This window comes from Nyctereutes procyonoides, unplaced genomic scaffold, assembly GCF_905146905.1.
Source record: "Nyctereutes procyonoides isolate TBG_1078 unplaced genomic scaffold, NYPRO_anot_genome, whole genome shotgun sequence".
In the NCBI taxonomy this organism is placed as follows: domain Eukaryota; kingdom Metazoa; phylum Chordata; class Mammalia; order Carnivora; family Canidae; genus Nyctereutes; species Nyctereutes procyonoides.
Genome location: NW_026575082.1, coordinates 38,546,966 through 38,570,087, shown reverse-complemented (window position 1 = coordinate 38,570,087; position 23,122 = coordinate 38,546,966). Strand labels below are relative to the sequence as shown.

General features: G+C 35.6%; 1 protein-coding gene across 1 annotated transcript in view; it reads left to right on the top strand.

The window, feature by feature from the left end:
• The window catches only part of LOC129514579 (thrombospondin type-1 domain-containing protein 7B), a 741,731-nt gene that overhangs the window by 493,570 nt on the left and 225,039 nt on the right, over positions 1–23,122 (top strand). Inside the window, exons 12-13 of the mRNA XM_055333257.1 lie at positions 6,134–6,328; positions 11,630–11,893. Coding sequence (XP_055189232.1) covers positions 6,134–6,328; positions 11,630–11,893 — 459 coding nt within the window. The remainder of the gene's footprint in view (positions 1–6,133; positions 6,329–11,629; positions 11,894–23,122) is intronic.

The window sequence follows — 23,122 nt, the reverse complement described above, 5'->3', positions numbered from 1 at the left end:
TTGTAATATTTTTTTTTCCTTCCAAGGCTCAGTTTGTGTCATAATTATGAGAGAGGTGAAAAAGCTGAACTCCCTTCTATGTGTTGTGTACTTCGTTAGACACTGTGAATGAGAAAATGTGACCTCAGTCTTCACAAAGGTTTTTGGAGGGTTCCAGGTCACCCTATCATACCCATTTACTAGGTGACCATTGTCTGAGAGCTCTGCTCTAAGTGGCTTGGCTCAAACACGTGCTTCTCCATTATTCCTTAAGAATACTCAGCTGTCCCAGGCAGCTAGTCTGAGAACTTTCTGCCCAAAGCCTAAGGTAGCTAAATTTCAGATAATGCCCAATAATGAGAATGTTCTGCAGCTATTGGAACTAATTTTATCTGGGAGTACAATTTTCCTCTCACAAAGACAACAGTATTCCAAGTTTAATAAATGATCATAATTGAGCATTGAACTGTCATTACTTAAACAATCCGGTCTAGGTAGAAATACATCACGGAAAGGGTCAGTAGTCAATGCTTCTCCCTTTCCTCATAGAAAGACTTTGCCTTCTAGTATATAGGACAGTACTTCAACTACTTAAAAACAGCAAAAGAGAAATATTTTCTCCATATGGTGGCCTGCAAATGATTTGCTATGATCCAAAGGACCCAGGACTTAGAGTGAAACTAAATAGCAAATGTCTGACAGATAAATTCTCTGTAATGGCTTATTTTTTTTTTCTTCCTGCCCACTGTACATCTTTTCCATGTAAGATTGAAGTACCTACTTTTCCTTTCTAAGTCAAGTATCCTCATTGGTTGTCTCCATTAGGGAGACTACAGTATTGTACAATCTGTCTACTCTTCTGTCATTACTGCTACTATAGCCTCCCAGAAGACAGATTACTTATATGTATGTGCATATGTGGTACACACACAGTTCTTTTATAATTGTTCATGGCTGCTTACATATTGTGACTGGATGGACGACTGGATCAAGTTCAGTAAGTTCAATAGGGAATAACGATCCAGGTGTAGAAGCAAAGTCTAGACCACCCTCAAAGTAGAGAAAATGACTTCAGGATGTATTTCTGATCTTAGGGCATGAGCTATATTACTTTGCCTTATTTCAGTCCTCTCCTGATTGGTAATGAAGCACAAATGGTTCTAATGGTCAGGAAAATTTTGATAAACCCTCCTAAACCTTGGATGTTAAAATGCCTTTGAATTCAGCTGTAGCATAGAGAGGCATGGTACCTCTTTGTGCTGGATATGACCACCTCAGTGCATGAGGTAGAAAGCTGCAAATATGGCCAGCACTCTTCTATGCAAATGTGAACTGTCCTCTCATGAAACTCCCAAGAGTTCAGGATTTTGAGCTTGGTTCTTCTGGAAAGAATTCCCAACAGGCCTTGGATTTCAGTTTCTGACTTTCTCGGGAGTTCTGATCTCATATGGTAGCTTATAAGCCCCATTTTTATAAATAATAAGTGGAATGCACAGAGTATCACTTGGAACTAGAACAGACAATAGCTTTGGGAATGCTGTGCAGTCTTTGGAATAGGCTACTGACTTTGATATTATAAATGAGGGGAGGCTCCAGTTCTTAGGGGCCAAGACTATTGATGGGATTTGGAAAATTCTTCCTGAACCAAGTCAAATGATGTTGGATTCTTCTTTCCTGATGCTTGTTATGTTTTCATTTCTAGTAGAATTTTTTAAGATTTTTATTTATTCATGAGAGACACACAAAGAGAGGCAGAGACATAGGCTGAGAGAGAAGCAGATCCCCTCCAGGGAGCCTGATGAGAACTCGATCCCAGGACCCTGGGATTCTGACCTGAGCCAAGGCAGTTGCTCAGCCACTGAGCCACTCAAGCGCCCCCTCTTTAGAGAGGGTTTTATCATAATAAGTCACTCTCCATGTGATGCCTGGGTGGCTGGTTAAGAGTCTGACTCTTGGTTTCAGCTCAGGCCATTATCTCAAAGTGGTGAGATGGAGCCACACTTTGGGCTCCCCACTCAACACAGATGTGCTTGAAATTCTCTCCCTCTGGCCCTCCCCTTTTGCACATGTGCTTGTGTGCTTGCACTCTCTCTCTTAAGAAAAAGAAAAAAGGTCACTCTCTGGGCATATGTACTAAGTGCTTAGTATTGTGCTAAGTGCTTCATCTGCATCAATTTATTATAAGATGAGGTGGTATTCTTATTGTGTGGATGAGTTGATTGAGTCTTTTCACATAAATTGCCCTGGTAACAAAAAAATAAAAAAAATGAAGGATCACTCTTAGTCCTGTCTGACACCAGGGCTTATAATTTTATCAGTATACTCTGCCACTCTGTTTTCTCAAAATAAGTTCTCTGACTTGAGTCCACACACCTTTATTGGTTAAGAACTACACTGTAGATCTAAAATAATACATTTTTAAAAATATCCTTTCCCTGTGAGCTGCTTAATGGAAGTAGACTCTGAATTAGATTGTGCCACTAGCTACTAGTTATTCTCATTTACTACAAATATCTTTTCTTATTTTCTGGTTTTCCAGTCCTGCAGACTTTGTGCTTGCAGTTTTTCTTCTGTAATTTCCTACCCACTAGTACAGTTCAATATCCAATCATCCAATAAATGTTTATTAAATGATTCATTTTGTACTAGAACATTCCCAAGGAAAAAAAAATAAGATTTCATTTGAGAGGGAGAGAGAGAATATGTGCATGTTCAGGCTTGCAATGTGGGGATAGGGAGAAAGGGAGAGAGGGAAAGAGAATCCAAGCAGACTTCCCATCCAGTGGGAATGCAGCAGGGGGCTCAATCTTACAACCCCAACACTATGACCTGAGCTGAAACCAAGAGTCAACCGACTAAACCACCCAAGTGCCTTTCATTTATGTTTTTGTGTCTGGTGATTTTTTTTTCCACACTTGAAAAAAAATTAGAATCTTGAACTTGGAGAAATCTGAAAATCATAATGCTTGACCTAAGCACATGATTGTATGATATGCAGTGTGTCAGTTTCCACTCACCATTGAGTTAATAGACCATCAGTAATGACACAGAGCAATTGTCTTGTGATTAAATGTGGATGTTGTGAAACTTCATGCTACAACTGTGAATGTTTTCTTTGGCCCCCTAAAGATCTCTAACATCTCCATTAGACAACTCTGATACATCAGTTTGTATAGGAGCAATGGATCTGATTCATTCTACATAGCCCTATTATTGTAGTGAAAGTTTTTAGGGTATATTTGACATAGTTTGACTAATGGTCATTTTAAGTACAATGCCAGAATCCTGTGAGATTCAACTATGATTTTCTCCTTTCCTTTATCCCTCAGATTCTGAGGATGGCCAAGTAAGAAATAAGCCACGGAGAGTGACAATGTGTACATGTATACATGCAAGGAGAACTATCTGCCTGCTTGCTTTAAAAGATAAATTAAAAATTCCAAAGGATAATAGTTGACAGCATTTATTGAACCCTCAGTGTATAAGAGATACTGTTTTAAGACTTCTCACAACTCTTTGTTATGAGTGTTCTTATTATAATCATTTTAAAGATTAGGAGACAATATTTAAGCATAAATATTAAATAACTCCATTCATGTAACTCCTGATGTTTGGAGTTGGAATTTGCATTCATACCATTTGATAAGAATGTCTCTGAAATGCATCATATACTAAAGCTATTCCTTATTTTTAATGCTTTCTTTCATTAATACAAAATAGCTCAATATGGGCATTCATAAATCCAGTGTTTGCGAATTTAGTTTGTAGAATTTCAAAGTATCATTGAATGTTTATCATAGTTGTCAAATTATGAACTCATATGAAAAATTATTTTTAAAAGCTTCATTGGAGTGTTCATATTTCAAATAGCAAAGCTTTTTAAAAATGCTTAAAATTCCTCTTCATGTTAATCAGTGTCCTTTTGGGGGGAGAAATAGCTTGGCAAGATAAAAGTCCCCTAAATTGACTCCAGATGGGTTATCTAAACATGTAATTCAAATAATATTTGTTTGCAGCCTACATAAGGTATGTTGGTATATTCATGAATGGCTGTGGTATTCTCAACCAAACAAACACAGGTGATGCTGGCCTGATGTGCAATGGATTTATTCCTAGGATGTAGATAAAAACAAAAGCAAAAATTCTTCAAAATCAATGAATAACCCCACTTGCCATAGAGCAGAGGTACAAATTGGGAAGTATTGTGTATGCATCCATTGTTATCTTAGCTAATTCCTTAATCCTAAAACATTCAATGGATTTGACTTTCAGTTATTTAAAAAAAAATCAGATTGAATTGTTCTCTGTACTCAGAATAATGAAAGGAGTTCAGAATATAAGAAGAATGGGCAATTAAATTAATCCCCTCTATATAGTTACCCTGCATTTTAAAAGTTTTCATATAAAGCATTCTTAACAATGTTCATCCTAAACTGTGGTATGTTTATTGCTTGTAACTTGGTTGATTTTAGAATTGTCATAAAAATGATCGTAAATGATTTCTGTAGGATAAAAAATTCAGCAAATATCCACTGACATGCACCATACCAGGTGACTCAGTCTGTTAAGCAGCTGCCTTCGGCTCAGGTCATGATCCTGAGGTCCTGGGATTGAGCTTCACATCAGGCTCTTTGCTCAGTGGGGAGCCTGCCTCTCCTTCTGTCCCTCCCCCAGCTCGTGTTCTCTCTTCTGGCATGAGTGCTTGCTCACTTGCTCTCTCTTTCTCTCTCTCAAATGATTATCTTTAAAAAAAAAATGTACCATACCAAATGTGGGTTGTTAGTAGACAGGCTGGATCAGAACCCTCTGGGACACTTAAAAATAAAAAGATTTCTAGAATTCTATCCTGGAGATGTTGAAGTAGGTCTGAAGTCATGCCATAGAATCTATGTATTCTCCTCTATCTCCATGATTAGGAATCAGTTTAGAAAGTCGTTTTCACCCGAGGCAACATTTGGCAATGTCTGTAGCTTTTGGTTTTCATAACTGGGAATGTGTGTGTGCTGCTGGCATCTAGTCAGTAGAGGCCAGAGATGCTGCTAAATATCTTACAGTGCACATGGGGCACCTGGGTAGCTCAGTGGTTGAGCATCTGCCTTTGGCTCTGGTCGTTATCCTGGGGTCCTGGGATCAAATCCCACATCAGGCTCTTCTCAGGGAGCCTGCTTCTCCTTCTGCTTGTGTCTCTGCCTCTCTCTCTCTCTCTCTCTCTCTCTCTCTTTCTCATGAATAAATAAAATCTTAAAAAAAATATTACAGTGCACAAGAAATACCTACTCAAAGTATCCAACCTGAAGTGTCAATAGTGCCATCGTTGAGAAATACTGCTTGAGAGAACATAAAGACACACCCCTACATTGTCTATAATTAGGATGAATAAAAGATGCATAAAAATACCATTTATAAGTGAATAAAATGTCATTAGCCCAAAGAATCAAATATAGAAATAAGCAAAATTTCATAAATTCTTTACCTTAAGATTACTGATTATTTTATGATATGACTAGAGACCTTCTACTTGAAAAAGTTTGTGAGTGAAATTTTGAAGAATTACTTGCAATTAATAGAATATATATATAATGGGAGTTATCTGGATAGGTTATGCCTATACTTGAAAAATATTTAAAATTCCTAATCCTGCAGTGTTAATAAGGGAAAAAACGTTTACTAATAAACAATAGAAATTTTTTTAAATACTGATTGTAGAGTGAAAATGGTCCTATTTCTAGAATTGCATTCAAACAAGCAAAGCAAATTAAAATCTAGGAAGAATTCGCGTGATATCCATGATTTTGCCCCCTTTTTGTCCTCCTATTTTACTCTTGCATGTTTTTTTCCTACTTTTAGATCTTCCCTAGAGATCAGATACTCATAAGCTCATGTACAATAAATTACTGGAAGTTATTTTGGTTGCTGTCAATGCAACCAAATTGGATTAATAATGAAACCAATTAAATCTTCAAATACCGCCACTGGCGACGATAAACGTTTAATTTCCAGAGAGAAATAAGGTTAGCTGTGTTGAACGCCTTTTATAATCACAGTGATAACCAAATTTTCAAACATTGGGGGATTGCTATTTTGTTGAACAGCAAGCAGTGGACTGATTTAATCAAAATAATAACAAAAGAATCCTTTTTTTTTTTTTTTAAAGCGGTCTCCTGTATCTCTGATGATAACCAGTCAGCGGAAATGATGGAATGCCTCAAGCAGACCAATGGCATGCCTCCCCTTGTACAAGAATGCGCAGTACCCTGTCGAGATGACTGCACCTTCACGGTTTGGTCCAGGTTTACACCCTGCTCCACAAACTGTGAAACATCCCGAAGTCGACGGCGACAGCTCACAGGTAGGGTAGGGTAGGGTAAGCCTTTCAGACCAGGGGTGTACTCCTGGAAGTAAGTACTTCCACTTACTCTTGGTAGCAAGATTAGAAATTGTGTTGGGCCTCTCCCTTTCCCAGACCCTCCCTGACGTTGTGTCTCTTCTGGCCTACACCTGACACACACAATGTACTTGGTTAATACTTGTGAAATGAGTGATGTGAACCATTCAATAGCTTTGAAGTTCCTCGCTATATGGCTTTATAATCTTTAGAGTGGTGAATGGCATCATAGCCACCCTACTACCTTGGAGTAGTTAATGGCAAATTTCTGCTATTTTGTCATGAGTGGATCTCAGCGGGGTTGAAAACAGTGACTGATGTGTAAAACACATCAAAGGCATCTCTAACCTGTATCATTCTCTTTTGCCATTACTCTACAAGCAATTTGACCTTTTAAAATTTTAGTAGTGTAAGATAAAAGCAGAACTCACATATGTAATTTGACTTTCATGTTCTATTATTTTGGTCTATTCTGTTTACATCCATGCAATTTAATGGAAATTAAAGCAATTAATAGTTTAATCAAGGTGCTGGAGCCACTTTTGCTTGTAATATACAAATAATTGATGCAGTGTAGTGTATTATACTACTTGTCTAGATAAATATCCTAGAATTTCTTTTAGATGTATTTGAATATGCAGAAAACTTAATTTAGGTAATGAAGACCCAAAGGAAAAATGCCAAAATAATCATTGGGATAATAAAATAGTTGTTGACTTTGAAGAATTAAGCATAGAAGACCATTTGTTCTTATAAGCAGTTCAAATGCTAATTCTCTTGGTTTCAAATTCCCTTTGTTTGAATGTATGGCTTACAAGATTATGTTTTAAATTTAACTCACTCTAATGGATTTACTTAATCGATGAGAGCCTTTAACAGGGTTTCTGCACACAAATCAGAAGCCCATTTATGAGCATAAGTAAAATACATAATCAAATAAAAAAATGCTGTACTCTTTGCTCTCTTCTACAAAAATCTGTGCATATATAACTTTATGCAACATTGCTTGTGTTTCTAAGATGAAAGAAACTCTTACAGGAAATATAATGGGGTAGAGTGTGTTAGGAGTAATTTCAAGTTCAGGTGTAACAATAAAACTTAGTGTGCAGGTTCATGCAGAAGGCTTTGGAAGCCATCATCCTGGCAATTCTCTTTACCTTTGAGATGAGAATTTCTCTTAGAAGCAAAGGACATTTTTAATTAGTGGCCAGTTTTCTTTTCTTGAGAGTTTATTAATGGTATTTTATACCTGCAAATTGAGAATAGGGATAGTGAAAAAATCTAGAATATTTATTTAACTAGTACATTTTGCTATGAATTGTCAAAACTAATTAATTTGGTTTGTTTTAAAATATAATTTTTATGTAAATATTGAAGAACCCTTGTACACTTTTCTGCAAACTCTATCCCAAGAATTACCATACCAAAATACTATTTAGAATTTTTCTAAATTATTATTGGCTATATTTTCTGCTGGGTAATTAATCTTTTTGTCTCTTCATATATTGGAAACACCAAAACAACTGGTCAATCTTCTGAAACAAATGAGTTGTAGCAAAAGCAAACAAACAAAAATCCACAGTACTATATCATTGTATGTGCAGTACAGTAAAGAATTGAAATTTTTCACTTCTTAAGACTTATGTTTATTGTTGGAGTACTATGCTTGTATTTTGGTCTCTCCTATGTAATTTGGTGGTAAATTTAAGTAATCTCTAACATGAATGGTAATAAAAGGCATGGACTTAGACTGTAAAACAGCATGACTCTCTTTAACACAGACACACATAGAGAAGCATACAGACAAAAATACCAGCCACTCTGTGGAATAGGGGACCATCTAGTATGTTTTAGGGGACCATCTAGTATGTTTTTCTTTTTTCTATTTTTAACAAGAGGCTTTAATTCAATATCTGGATATCCTGGGTGCTGTACTTCAACTAGATCATCACAGGTTTGAGATTGGATGGTAGTTTTAGCAGTCGTTTATACAGTGCTGAAAAAATAATCTATTAAGTAGATTTGTTCAGGTTGTTAACATACAAAATAACTAAATAAATAATATTTAACATGTACTTGTAGGTTTATGTTTGGGAATAGTCACAAATTTCCCTCTGACTTAAGGGAGGGAACATCTCTTACAGTATAATGGGAGAGAGACAGAGATTTTATTATAATTTTAACTTAGTACAGAACTTGTGACAATAGCTGTTATGTTAGTGCTACATTAGTTTCTTATTACTGGTGTAACAAATTACTACCAATTTAGTGGCTTAAAACCAACACAAATTTATGATCTCATGGTTGTGTATATCTAAAGCAAACACCAGTTTCACGAGATGGAAAATAAGATGTTGGTGGAACTACATGCCTTGCTGGAGGCTCTAGGGGAAAATGTATTTCCTCCCCACCCCCACCCCCGCCCACCCTAGAGCATCTAGAGCCTATCCACATTCCTTGCCTCATGACTCTCTTCTTCCATCTTGAAATTCTGTAACACTGAGTCTCTCTGATTATTCTCCTTTGACTTGGTCTTAAAATTAGAAAAGCCTTTCCTGACTACATGATTAGGTTGAAAACACCCGTATAATCCAGAATAATCTCATTTTAAGCTTCATAATCTTAGTCACGTCTACAAAATCTGTTTTTCCATCTAAGGTAGCATGATTATAGGTTCCAAGAATTGAGATGTGAACATCCTTGGAAAGGCATAGTTTGTGATAGTCAGAATAATGAAAGTACAGAAGAGTACCTTTTCTGTACCTGAGGTGAAGAGTCTCTGTACGACTTTCTGATAGGGGTAATGCATTAGTTTGGACCTGAAGGATGAGTAGGCATTAACTAGACTATTGAGGGAGTTTGGAACTTAAGAATATTTCTGGCGTAAGAAATGCAAAGGCCAGAAACCAATGACTAATTTCCAGGATCTGAAAGATGTTCAGTATATCTAGCTGGTAACTTGCCAGAGGCAGAATGGCACAACATAGGCAAGGGCACATGCTAGTGAACTCATACTATGGAGTCTTGATGATCATAACAAGGAGTTTAGACTTCTGAAGAGTTTTAAGTAGATGAATGATGTAATCAGACTTCTGTCTTTTGTCAGCTAGTTCTAGCTGCAGTGTGGGGAGAAGATCAAAGGGAATATGAGGTACAATGGCAATATGATACCCGAAGAAGCTGTTGTGAGGATTTAAGCTGGAAATCTGGAGATGGGCTAAATATGGGTGGTATTGGTCAGAATGGAAACAAGGACTGATTCAAGAAGTACTTAGACATTTGAAATTATAGATCTTTGTCATTAAACAGATACAGGTAGCACAACAGAGTTTAAGTGTGACATTTGAGATTTTACACTTGGTCATATTGGAATAATTGGGAAATGAAGATGGAGAAAGGAAGTTCATCCTGTGAAGAGCTTGAGTATGGATTTTGCCAGGCTGAGTTTGATGGGCCTTTGAAGTTCCAGTCTGTGGCTCGAAGCTAGAGCAAGAAATCTCTAGAATGGGGATAATAATTAGGAATCAAGAAATAGAGAAGGTTTTAAAAACTTTCTGTGAGTGAAGATAATGGATCAGAAAAGAAGAGAACCTAGGGCAGTGGTGCCCTGAGAAAGCCCATTAGTTAAGAGATGTACAGAGGAGAAATAATCAAGCAGATGATCTGTTCCCAGAGAAATGTTGGGGGTGAGGGACAAAAAGGTAAGGTATGATGGAATTTAGGAAGGCTATTTCAACAATGATGGTGTGGTCAACATTCTGAACAATCTTTGAGTCTGAAGGATAAGGTATAAAGATATTCCACGGCTTCCTTTGTTTTATTACTTTGTCAGTAGCAAGTAGTTTCAAAGAATAGGTGGACTCTGAATCCAGGCTGAGGTGAATTGAAAACAGAAATTGAAGAGATGGAAACAATAGTTCTTCACAGACATTTAAGAACTACCAGAGACTTGGGTATGTTAAATGCTGGTAGGAAGAAACCAGACACCACACATTGATTTCTCAACCAGTACATTCTCATAGCCATGATAGAGGCTGCCTCTCTCAAACTTTTTTTTCATGGAGTGCCCCTTATGGTGGAGGCAAGTCAATACATCCTCCCAGAGAGATTGTGGCATGGCTGACCATTTCAGGTCCTGCAGGAATCCTTATTTATTGTGGCCATAAGCAAACATGTTAGACCACAGAACCAATCATCCAGGCAGCAACTGCAAAATTATGTATAAACTATTTGACAGTGAGATAATATCCCATTACATCAGCTGAAATCAAACATTTCTAAAACACCTATAAACACTGGGAGTAAGACTAATAAAGCAACCTGTTTCATTTTTTTTATATGCAGCCAACACTCCAGCTGCTGACTTATTAATGAGGAAACAAAATATAATTAGATCTATTAGAAAATTTTTAGGAATCTAGTGGAAGTGTGTTAGCAGAAAAGTTGAATCAAGCTACAGGCTGACTTGAAATCCCATTAAACATAATTATCAAATACTCAGAGCAGTGGAAAATGATTCTGCATTCTCATTACTCAAAGGCAGGATCACAGCTGAAAGGTCCATCAAAGTCAATTGGTTAAGGTAAAGTCATATTCTAGAACATGTAAGTTGAAAAGGTCTCTCAAAGTGGAAGCCATAACTTTTTTCAGATTAAGTTACCCAACAGTATTTGAGTGTTTATTTCACTGTATTATATCAGCATTTGTGAGGTGCCTCATGGCAAGGACCAAAATTAGTTGTACTTTGCCACATCCCGAGTGACACCTAGCCTCACTCCAGGGCCATTGTATGGAAGGATAGAATTTTGTTCTTTGAATACATGAACTGTTTTCAAAAATGTACCTCAAAAAGAGGATGTTAATATTTGCCATTTTGTTGGTTTCCCTGGAAACCATTAATTCAAAGGAAAATGGAGACAAGGTAATCCATGTGTTCTTACCAACAAGTTATAGGGAAAATCATACTAAATAAACTAACAATTTTCTAGCTGTTGAGTCACTGAAGCAAACATCCTTTTAGTTTCATTTTTGCCACTCTCCAATATAAAACCATTTTTAATTTTTTTTTCAAATTAACTTGAATTTCACCATTGATTTAAGAGTTGCTTCCATTGTCCTAGGATTTATTTTCAGGGCAAAAAAGTGGAGAAAGGAAGGAGAACCTTATATTTTATTTAGCATTTAATATTTGAAGAGCTAGTAAAGACAATGACTTTTAATAAAACAAACGTGAAATTAATATATCAATGTCTCTTTTTGGAACAGGGAAAAGCAGGAAGAAGGAGAAGTGTCAGGACTCTGACCTGTACCCTCTCATAGAAACAGAACTGTGCCCTTGTGATGTATTTATATCTCAGCCTTATGGAAACTGGTCAGATTGCATTCTTCCAGAAAGCAGAAGGGAGTCTCAACGAGGATTTCGGATACAAGGAGATGGCAAAGAATGTGGAAAAGGCGTGCGCTTTCGAGCAATAGCTTGCTCTGATAAAAATGGAAGACCTGTTGACCCCTCCCACTGCAGCAGCTCTGGTAAGGAGATGGATGAGGAGTAACCTGGGAACATACACATAGCCTAGGAAGTAGTGTGGAAGATCTGGAATTAGTAGCTTTGTTCTTTCATAATTCTTTCAGTTCTCCTTTGTTAATAACACACTACCTTTCATAAAGTATAAGCATTTGGAATGCACATATACATATTTCAGTGATTATTTGGAATGTGATTGATTATTTGGAATGTGATTGTTTTGGATCTTTGACTCACCTCATTCCATACTGCACCTTTGGCCATTTGGTTAACTGTGGATAAGTGCAGTTCTGTGCTGCACTGGAAAAGCCATATTTAATACAAAATATATTTTGTGATTTTTTTTTTGTGTGTGTGTGTGTGCTCTGATCATACATATACAAAGCATCAGGCCTTGAATTCCTTCTAAGTTGGCTGACAAAATACCAATGAAAAAGCTGATTTAAAATGTTTTTACATGGGATCCCTGGGTGGCACAGCGGTTTGGCGCCTGCTTTTGGCCCAGGGCGCGATCCTGGAGACCCGGGATCGAATCCCACGTTGGGCTTCCGGTGCATGGAGCCTGCTTCTCCCTCTGCCTGTGTCTCTGCCTCTCTCTCTCTCTGTGACTATCATAAATAAATAAAATTAAAAAAAATAAAAATAAAAAAATAAAATGTTTTTACAATGCAATATATAAGTATACCCAAATTAATAATAAAATAAAAAATAAAACTGTAGGGGGGAAAAAGGGCAATCTGGGAGAATTTTGTGAGCTGTTAAGCAGGGAGAAGGTTGTCTTTTTTGAACCTTGGGAAAATTCAAAAGATATGGGTTAATGGGGAAAAGAATGAGATTAAATACAGTCAGGGTAAATGTTGATGGGGGTGGTGCTGAGAATAATGATTACAATGGAACTTATGAATTTCATACTCTGTGGTTTAAGACTTAAAAAGTTAGGAATTTTACAGAGTACATGAAAGAATTCATGTCTAACTGGCAAACTGTGGGAGGAAAAAAAATATTTTGGTCTCTGTCATCAAAGCCTTATGTTCTAATAAGCTTTCTCAATAATAATAATGGTAAGTTGAATTCAGTTCTGTTACAGAAGTCAGGTAAATGACAATTTGTCTGCATTGCCAATGGATTGGCTGTTCTTTAAAATATGCCCCTATCATTATATGATTTTTTAAGATTTTTTTTAAATTTATTCATGAAAGACACACTGAGAGAGAGAGAGGCAGAGACACAGGCAGAGGGAGAAGCAGGCTCCATGCAGGGAGCCTGACATGGGACTCGATCCTGGGTCTCTAGGATCAGGCCCTGGACTGAAGGCGGCACCAAACCGCTGAGCCACATGGGCTGCCCCTGAATTAAACTTAAAGTTTAATGACTTTTTAATTGGTGATATTGCTCTGCTTCCTGATTATAAAATTGTCTTCAGCAGTTGGGTCAGAGAAATGTTAAACATTTCAGAAGCAAGTAGTGGACCCATCTTAGGGAAGCCAAGCTGACTGACTTTAATCTTTGTCTTTTGGTTTTTAAATATGTATTGGTTTATTTTCTAAAAATTGCTTTTCCTTTTTCCAATTGAAATATGTGTGATTTACAATGTATAAATTTAAGGTGTACAACATATTAATTTGATTTTTATATGGAAGTGATTGACTTTGTAGTGATAATTAGCACCGCTATCACATTAGAGTTATATATATATATATTTTAAACTGGTTGGAATAATGAAGTTCTTGTCTCTTAGCAAGTTTGGTTATAATGCAAGATTGGTGTGTTTATGGGCTATACTGTGCATTAAATCTCTAGGACTTATACTACTCATTGCAAATTTATACAGTTTAATAATGTCTGTCCTATCCACCCCTCCCCACCCTCCATCTCCTGGTAACCGCCGTTCTACTCTGTGTTTTTACATGTTTGACTTCTTTAAATTTCACATATAAGTGATATCCTACAGTATGTGCCTTTCTCTGACTTACCTTAGTGTAATGTTCTCAGGGTCCATCCATATTGTAACAGATGGTAAGATGTCCTTTCTTAAGACCAAATAATATTCCATTTTTTATATATGAAATATATATTTATTGTAGATATCACATCTTCTCTATCCATTCATCTGTTGATGGGCCCTTAAGTTGTTTCCATATATTGGCTATTGCAAAATATGCTGCAATGGGCACATGAGTATATATATTATCTTTATTCTATTTTCATTTCCTTTGGGTATATACCCAGATGTAGGATTGCTATATCCTATAGTAGATCAATTAATTTTTGAGAAACTTTAATATAATTTTCCATAGCATTTGAACAAATTTACATTCCCACCAACAATGTGCAAGGGTCCCCTTTTCTCCATATCCTACTCAACACTCATTATTTGTCTTCTTGATTATAGCCATCCTAATAGGCATATAGTGTTATTTCACTGTGGTTTTGAGTTGCAGTTCTCTGATGATTTTGTTGAGCATCTTTTCACGTACCTGTTGGCCATCTGGATGTCTTTGGGAAAATGTCTATTTCTCTGCCTATTTCATGCTCAGATTGAGAGTGTTCTTTGTATATCTTGGATATTAACCTGCTGTCTGACACATGATTGGCAAAAAACTTTCTCCTGTTTGTTATGTTGCCATTTCATTTTGTTGTTTCCTTTGCCATTCAGACATTTAAGCTTGATGTAGTCCTATTTGATTTTTTGTTGGTGTTTGGTGACCTATGCAAAACATCATTACTAAAACCAATGTTAAAGAGCTTCTTGACTACATTTTCTTCTAAGAGTTTCCTCAGGTTTTATATTTAAGGCTTTGATCTATTTTGAGGTAATTTTTTGCAGTGATATAAAATAGCAGTTTAGTTTCATTGTTCTACATTGTTTTTCCAACACCATTTGAAGAAACCATTTCCCCATTAGGTAAATAACACCTATTCTTTTGTCAAGTATTAGTTGACTGAATATAGAAGGGTTTTATTCTGGGCTCTTGATTCTGTTTCTTTGGTCTGTGTGGCTTTTTATACCAAAAATTATTCTGTTTTTATCCCAATTGCTTTGTAGTATAGTTTTAAATCAGGAAATGTGATACCTCCATCATCTTCCTCGGGATTGTTTTAGCTATTTGGGGTACTTGGTGATTCCATTTCTCTATTAATGTGAAGAATGCCATTTGAATTTTGACAGAGATTACTTTGAATCTGTAGAAGACTTTGGGTAGCATGGTCATTTTAACAAAATTCTTCAGATTCATGAACACAGGTTTTTTTTTTTCCATTTGTTATATCTACATCAATTTTTTTCAAGTAACTTTTGTAGTTTTTAATATACAGATCTTTTACTTCCTTGGTTAAATTTATTACTAGATATTCTATTGTTTTGGTGCACTTGTGCATGGGATAGTTTTCTTTTTCAGATACTTCATGATTAGTGTATGGTAACATAACTGATAACTGATTTCTGTACATTTATTTTATAAATCTTAGAACTTTGCTGAAGTTGCTGATTAGTTTCAACAGTTTTTTGGTTGAATCTTTAAAAATTTCTACATGCAAAATAATATCAACTGCAAATAGTGGCAATTTTATTTCTTTTCCAATTTGGATATCATTTTTTTTTTGTCTTATGTAATTGTTCCAGCTAGGACTTCCAGTACTGTATCAAATAAGAGAGTGGTGAACATGGACAATTTTGTCTTTTTTCCTGTTCTTAAAAGGAAAGTTTTCTGTTTTTCAACATTGAATATAATGTTAGCTGTAAGTTTGTCATATATGGCCTTTATCCTTTTGAGGTATGCTTCTTCTATACATAACCTGTTGAGGTTTTATACTGTGAAAAGATGTGACACTTTTTCAAATGCTTTTTCAGCATTTATTGAAATGACCATGTGATGTTTATCTCTTATTCTATTAAAGTGATGTATTACATTTATTCTATTAAAGTGATGTATTACATTTATTTTTTAAAGATTTTATTTATTTGAAAGAGAGCAAGAGCACAGAGGGAGAGTGAGAGGGAAAAGTAGACTCTCTGCTCAGCAGAGAGTCCCGTGCAGGGCTGGATCCCAGGACGCTGAGATTGTGACCTGAGCCATGGGGCAGACACTTAAGCAACTGAGCCACACAGGTACCCCAGTGATGTATTACATTTATTGATCTGTATATGTTGAATCATCCTTGAATTGAAGGGATAAATCCTACTTGATAATGGTGTATAATCTTCTCAATGTGTTCTTCATTTCAGTCTCCTAATATTTTGTTATTTTTTTCACGTATTTCCTAAGTAATATTGTTCTGTAATACTCTTTTCTTGTGGTGTCCATATCTGGCTTTGACATCAGGTTAATGCTGGCTCTGTAGAAGGAGATTGGGAATGTTTTCTCCAGTTCATTTTTCCTCCATTGCAAAGTTTGAGAAGAATTGGGATGAATTTTTTTTTTTAAATGTTTGGTAGAATTCCCAAGTGAAGCCATCTGGTCCTGGGATTTTCTGTTTTGGAAGGTTTTTCATAACTGATTTAATCCCTTTACTCATTACTGGCTTGTTAAGATTTTTCTGATTTTTCTGCTTTTCAGTGTTGGTAGGTTGTGTGTTCCTAAAAATTAGGTGTTCTACATTATATAATCTTTTAGCATGCAATCATTCACAGTAGTCTTTTATGATTCTATGTATTTCTGTAGTATTAGTTATAACATCTTCCATTTCCAAGCTTGTGCCTTTGTTTTCTTAGCTAAAGGTTTGTCGATTCTATTAAAAAAAAAAAAAGATCAAAAAACAACCCTTAGTTTCATTGATCTTTCCAATTTGTCTGATTCCTATCTCATTTATTTCCTCTTTGATCTTAATTGTTTCCTTCCTTTTGACAACTTTGGGCTTAATTTGGTCTTTTTCTAGTTGTTTGAGATGTTAGGTTAGTTTGAGATCTCATTTCTTAATGTATCCATTTATTGCTATAGATTTTACTCTCAGAACTACTTTTGCAGGATCCCATAGGATTTGATAAGTTGTTTTTCCATTTTCATTTGTTTGGAGTTAACTTTCTAATTTCTCTTTTGATTTCTTTGACGCATTTGTTCTTGATAAGCTTTTTGTTTAGTTTCAGCATACTTGTAGATTTTCTACCTTTCTCCTACTGATTTCTGATTTCATACCATTGTGGTCAGAAAAGATAATTGGTATGATTTCACTCTTAAATTTTGATAAGTATTGTTTTATGTCCTACTCTATGTTCTATACTGGAGAATGTTCCATGTGTCCTTGAGGAAACTATATATTGTTCTGTTGGATGGAATGTGCTATATCTATCAAGTCCATTTGGTCTAAAATATGGTTCAATTTTAACAATTCCTTGGGTTTTTGTTTTGGTTTTGGTTTTCTGTTTGGGTGATGTAGCCATTACTGACAGTATGGTGTTGAACTCCCTTATTGTTTTTATATAGCTGTCTATTTTTCTCATCGGATCCATTAGTATTTACTTAATACATTTAGGGGCTCTGATAATGGATGTATATCCATTTATGAATGTTATATCTTCTTGGTGTATTGACTCCTTTATTATATAATGTTTATTATTGCCCCCTTTTTTTTTCTCTTGGCTTGGAGCCTGTTTTGTCTAAATAGTGCTATACCTACATTCTTTTGGTATCTACTTGCATGAGATATATTCTTCTGGCTTTTGAAAATTTGAGTGTATGTGTGTCTTTAAAGCTACAATGAGTCTCCTGTAGGTACCATACAATTGAGAAACAAGACAATCTATCCAGCCGTTCTATGCCTTTTGACTGGAGAATTCAATCCATTTATACTTAGAGTGATTATATATTGATATGTAAGGACTTACAACTGCCATTTTTATTCTTTGCCTCTGGTTGTTGTGTATCTCCAGTGTTGTTGTTGTTTTTCTTCCTTCTCTTTCTGCCTACCTTTGTAAATTGATACTTTTCCATAGTGATATGTTCTGTCTTCCCCTTTTTTATTTCATCTACTCCAGATTTTTTATTTGCAGTTATTATGAACTTTACTCAAAAATTCCCAGAGATAAAACAGTCCATATTCTGCTGATAATAATTAATCTCAATTTGCCTATAGAGTTTCTACCCTTAGACTCTTCTTTTGTATATATTTGATGTTTACTTCTTTTATGGTTTATGCTTTTATATTCTTTAACAAATTGTAGTCACTGTGATTATTGTTAATACTAACTTTTATACTACAGTTCAATGGTTAACACACATTCTAACAGATTTAGTTTTCTAATTCTGTTCTTCAACTTTACCAGACTGTTATGTACTTTATGTTCTCCTGTCTCTGGTTAATATCTTTTCATCCCACCTTGTTCCTTTCAGTGTTTTTTGTTTGTTTGTTTTGTTTTGTTTTGTTTTTTTGTGAGTCTATTGGTAGTGAACACCCTCAATGTTTTTAGTTTGAGAAAGCCTTTATTTCTCTCTCCTTTCTGAAAGCTAGCTTATGGATCAGTTATTCTTGGCTAGCAGTTTTTATCTTTCAACATTTTGAATATACCATCTATGTGTCATCTGCTCTCTCCTGGCCTGTAGAGTTTCTGCTGAGAAATCTGTCAATGGCCTAATGGGGGGTTGTTCTGTAGGTAACTTCCTTCCCCTGGTTGTCTTTAAGATTCTTTACCATTGGTTTTTGACAGTTCCAATATGATGTGTCTTGGAAAAGGTATTCTTGCACTGAAGTAATGAAGTCTTCTCTCAGCTTCCTGAATATGTATATTTAAGTCCTTCCATAGGTTTGGGAGGTTCTCAGCTTTTGTTTCTTTAAACTCTGCCTATTTGCAACATTCTTCTCCTTCTATATACCAATTTTTAATATTCTGATCAAATGCAAAGTTTCTTTTACCCTTTTTAAGTTTTTCTCTTTCTTTCTCTTTCTTTCTCTTTCTTTCTTTCTTTCTTTCTTTCTTTCTTTCTTTCTTTCTTTCTTTCTTTCTCTTCCTTCCTTCCTTCCTTCCTTCCTTCCTTCCTTCCTTCCTTCCTTTCTTCCTTCCTTCCTTTTTTTTTTTTTCTTAGAGACAGAGCACACACTCACATGGAGGGGTGGAGGGAAAATGGGAGAGGGAGAATCTTAAGCAGGCTGCATGCCCAGTGTGGAGCCCAATGTGGGGTTCTGTCTCACAACCTGAAGATGATGACCTGAGCCAAAATCAAGAGGCAGATGCTTAACTGACTGAGCCACCCAAGCACCCCTTCGGTTTTTATTTAAATTCCAGTTAACAGTGTAATATTGGTCTCAGGTATACAATATAGTGATGATTTTTTTTTTTACACTTCCATATGCTACCTCGAGCTCATCATCACAACTATACTCCTAATCCTCCTCATCTATTTAACCATCTCCCACCTCTTCCAACCTCTCCTCTGGTAACTAACAGTTTGTTCTCTCTAGTTAAGAGTCTGTTCCTTGGTTTGCCTATCTCTTCTCCTCTTCTCTCCTTTTCTTTTTTCTCCCTTTGCTCACTTGCTTTGTTTTTTAAATTCCATGTATGAGTAAAGTCATATGCATTTGTCTTTCTCTGACTTATTTTGCTTAGAATAATACCCTCTACTTCCAACCACATCATTGCAAATGGAATAGTAATATTCCATTTGTGTATATAAATATAAATATATATACATACATATACGTATATACACATATATATGGATATATATATATAATCTCCACATCTTCCTTATCCATTCATCAGTCCATTGACAGTTGAGCTGCTTCCATGAATTGGCTACTGTTGATAATGCTGCTATAAACATCAGGGAGCATGTATTCCTTTCAGTTAATATTTTTGTATTTTTTAGGTAAATACCTAGTAGTACAACTGCTGGATCATATGGTAGTTTTATTTTTAACTTTTTGAGGAACCTGTTTTCCAGAGTGCTTGAGTTAGTTTGCATTCCTACGAACAGAGTAAGAAGGTTCCCCCCTCTCCGCATCTTTGTCAATACCTATTGTCTCTTGAATTGTTCATTTTAGCCACTCTGACAGGTATGATATGATATCTCATTATAGTTTTGGTTTGTATGTCCCTGATGATGAGTGATGTTGAGTATTTTTTCATGCATCTATTAGCCTGGCTGTCGTCTTTGGAGAAGTATCTGTTCATGCCTTCTGCTCACTTTTTAATTGGATTACTCATTTTTGGATGTTGCATTTTAGGAGTTCCTTATATATTTTGGATACTAAGTCTTTATCAGATATGTCATTTGCAAATATCTTCTCCCATTCGGAAGGTTGCTTTATTAGGTTTGTTGATTGTTTCCTTTACTGTGCCGAAGCTTTTTATCTTGATGAAGTCTAATAGTTCATGTTTGCTTTTGTTTCTCTCACCTCAGGAGACATATCTAGAAAGAAGATTCTACAGCTGATGTCAAAATTACTGTCTGTGTTCTCTTCTAGGATTTTTATTGTTTCAGGTCTCACATTTAGGTCTTCAATCTCTTTGGAACTTAGTGTATAGTATAAGATAGTGGTCCAGTTTCATTCATGTTGCTGTCCAGTTTTCCTAGCATTTATGGAAGAGACTGTCTTTTTTCCCATTAGATATATATATTTTTTGCTTTTATCAGAGATTGACCATATAGTTATTGGTCCATTTCTGAATTTTCTATTTTGTTCCATTGATCTAAGTGTCTGTTTTTGTGCCACTACCATTGTCTTGATGACTACAGCTTTATAATATAATTTGAAGTCTGGAGTTGTGATACTTCCAGCATTGCTTTTCTTTTTCAAGATTGCTTTGGCTGTTCAGTGTGTGGTTCCATACAAATTTTAGGGTTGTTTATTCTAGCTCTGTAAAAAATATGGTAGAATTTTGTTAGGGATTGTTCTAAATGTGTAGATTACTTTGGGTAGTACAGATTTTACCAATATTTGTTTTTCCAATCCATGAGCGTGGAATGTCATTCTATTCCTTTGTCCTCTTCAATTTTCTTTCAATGTTCTATAGTTTTCAGAGTATAGGCCTTTCACCTCTTTGGTTAAGATTTATTCCTAGGTATCTTATTGTTTTGGTACAACTGTACATGGGATAGATTCCTTAATTTCTTTTCATTATCAGTGTACAGAAATTCAACAGATTTCTGTACATTGATTTTGTATCCTGCAACTTCAGTGAATCTGTGTATCCATTATAGTACTGTTTTGGTGGAGTCTTTCAGGTTTTCTTTATATACTATGTCATCTGCGAATAGTGAAAGTTGGACTTCTTCCTTGCTGATTTGGATGCCTTTAAAAAAAATTTATTCATGAGAGATACAGAGAGAGAGAGAGGCAGAGACACAGCCAGAGGGAGAAGCAGGCTCCATGCATGGAGCCTGATGTGGGACTCGATCCTGAGACTCCAGGATCACGCCCTGGGCTGAAAGCGGGAACTAAACTGCTGAGCCACTCAGGGATCCCCATGGATACCTTTTTAAAAATTTTTGTTGTCTGATAAAAGTGGTGAAAGTGAACATCCCTGTTTTGGTTTTGACTGTAGAGGAAAAGCTTTTTGTTTCCCTTTTAAGGATGACATTGGCTGTGGGTTTTTCATACATTGTCTTTATTATGTTGAGTTATGTTCCCTCTCAGTCTACATTGTTGTGGGTTTTTATCATGAATGGATATTGTACTATGTCAAATGCATTTTCTACATCTGTTGAACCATTTGTTTACTTTTGGATGCATGTGTTAACTAGAAATCTCTTGGATCCTGTAGTGCACTGTTCCAAGGCACTTTTGTTCTGTTACAGATGTCTAATTCTAGTTATTAAAAAGGAGAAAAAAAATGACTCCTACCATTATGATCCTGAGGTCATCTACATATTGATTTAGTCATTCATTTGGTCAAAATCTATATTTGGACATCAGCTATATACCTGGTCTTCTATGACTTGGGTGCATATTTAAGGGGAAATAGAGTCTTTTGTGAAGTTTGTTGTCTAGTGGGGGATAAAAATAAAAGGAATTTCAAGGTTTTTTTTTAGCTCCTTTGATGCTAAATATAAAATCTTTAAATAATATTTAAGGAGGTCCATGCTAAAGTGACAAAAATTTGAAATGTGAACTATGAGAGAGAAGCAACCATGTGAAAAGTACATACAAGATCATTTTAGGTAGTCAAATAAGCATGTCCGAAAGAGTAGGGTAGGAAGGAAGTTCTGGCAACAAAATGAAGGAAGCTCTATGGTTTGAACTGAGGGAGTGAGGAGAGAATTCTGTGAAATAAGGTTGAAAAAGTAGGCAGAGTCTTGTGAGACAAAGCAAGGAGTACAGATCTAATTTAAGTATAATCATATGTGAAAATGTCAGGTAATATAATCCAACTAAAGCTTTAAAAATTATTTTTAATATACAATGTTAATTTTAGGCATATAGCCTAATGTTTCATTCAGTATTTGTATATATGGTAAAATTGGAACAATAATTCTAATTAATAGGTATTGCCATATATAGTTACAAGTCTTGTGATGAGAAGTTTTAAGACTTAGAATTTTCAAATATATAATAGATTATTAACTATGTTGTACATTACATACCCATGACTTATTTATACCTGGAAGTTTGTACCTTTTTTTCATTTTGCCCACTCCTGATTTCCTACCTTTGACAACCACCATCTGTTATGTCTGAGTTGAGTTTTGCCTTTGGTTGTGTGTGTGTGTGTGTGTGTGTGTTGTTAGTGGTGGTGGTGGTGGTTTTTCTCCCCCCTCTCTACATATAAGTGAGATCATGCATTATTTTGTCTTTCTCTCTGACTTATTTCATAGTATAATGCCCTCGGAATCTATCTGTATTGTCATGAATGGCAATTTTTTTTTAAATTGCTGGATGATATTCTGTTGTATATTTCTACCCTATTTTATCTACACATCCATGAGTGGATATCCAGGTTACTTTACAATTGGAAATAATCTGCAGCGAATGTGGGGGTACACATATCTTTTAATATTACTATTTTGTTTCTTTTTTTCCAGATAAATACCAGAAGTGGAATTTCTGGATCAGATGTTCTATTTTTTTTTAATTTTCTAAGGACCATTTATACTGTTTTCAATGATGTCTGAACCAATTTACATTCTGATCAACAGTGCACAAATGTTCTTTCTCCACATCCTTGCCAATACTTATTATTTCTTGTCTTTTTGATAATAGCCATTCTAAGAGATGCAAGATGGTATCTTCTTGTGGCTATGATTTGCATCTTCTTAATGATGAGGGATGTTGAGCATCTTTTCATGTGTCTGTTGGCCATC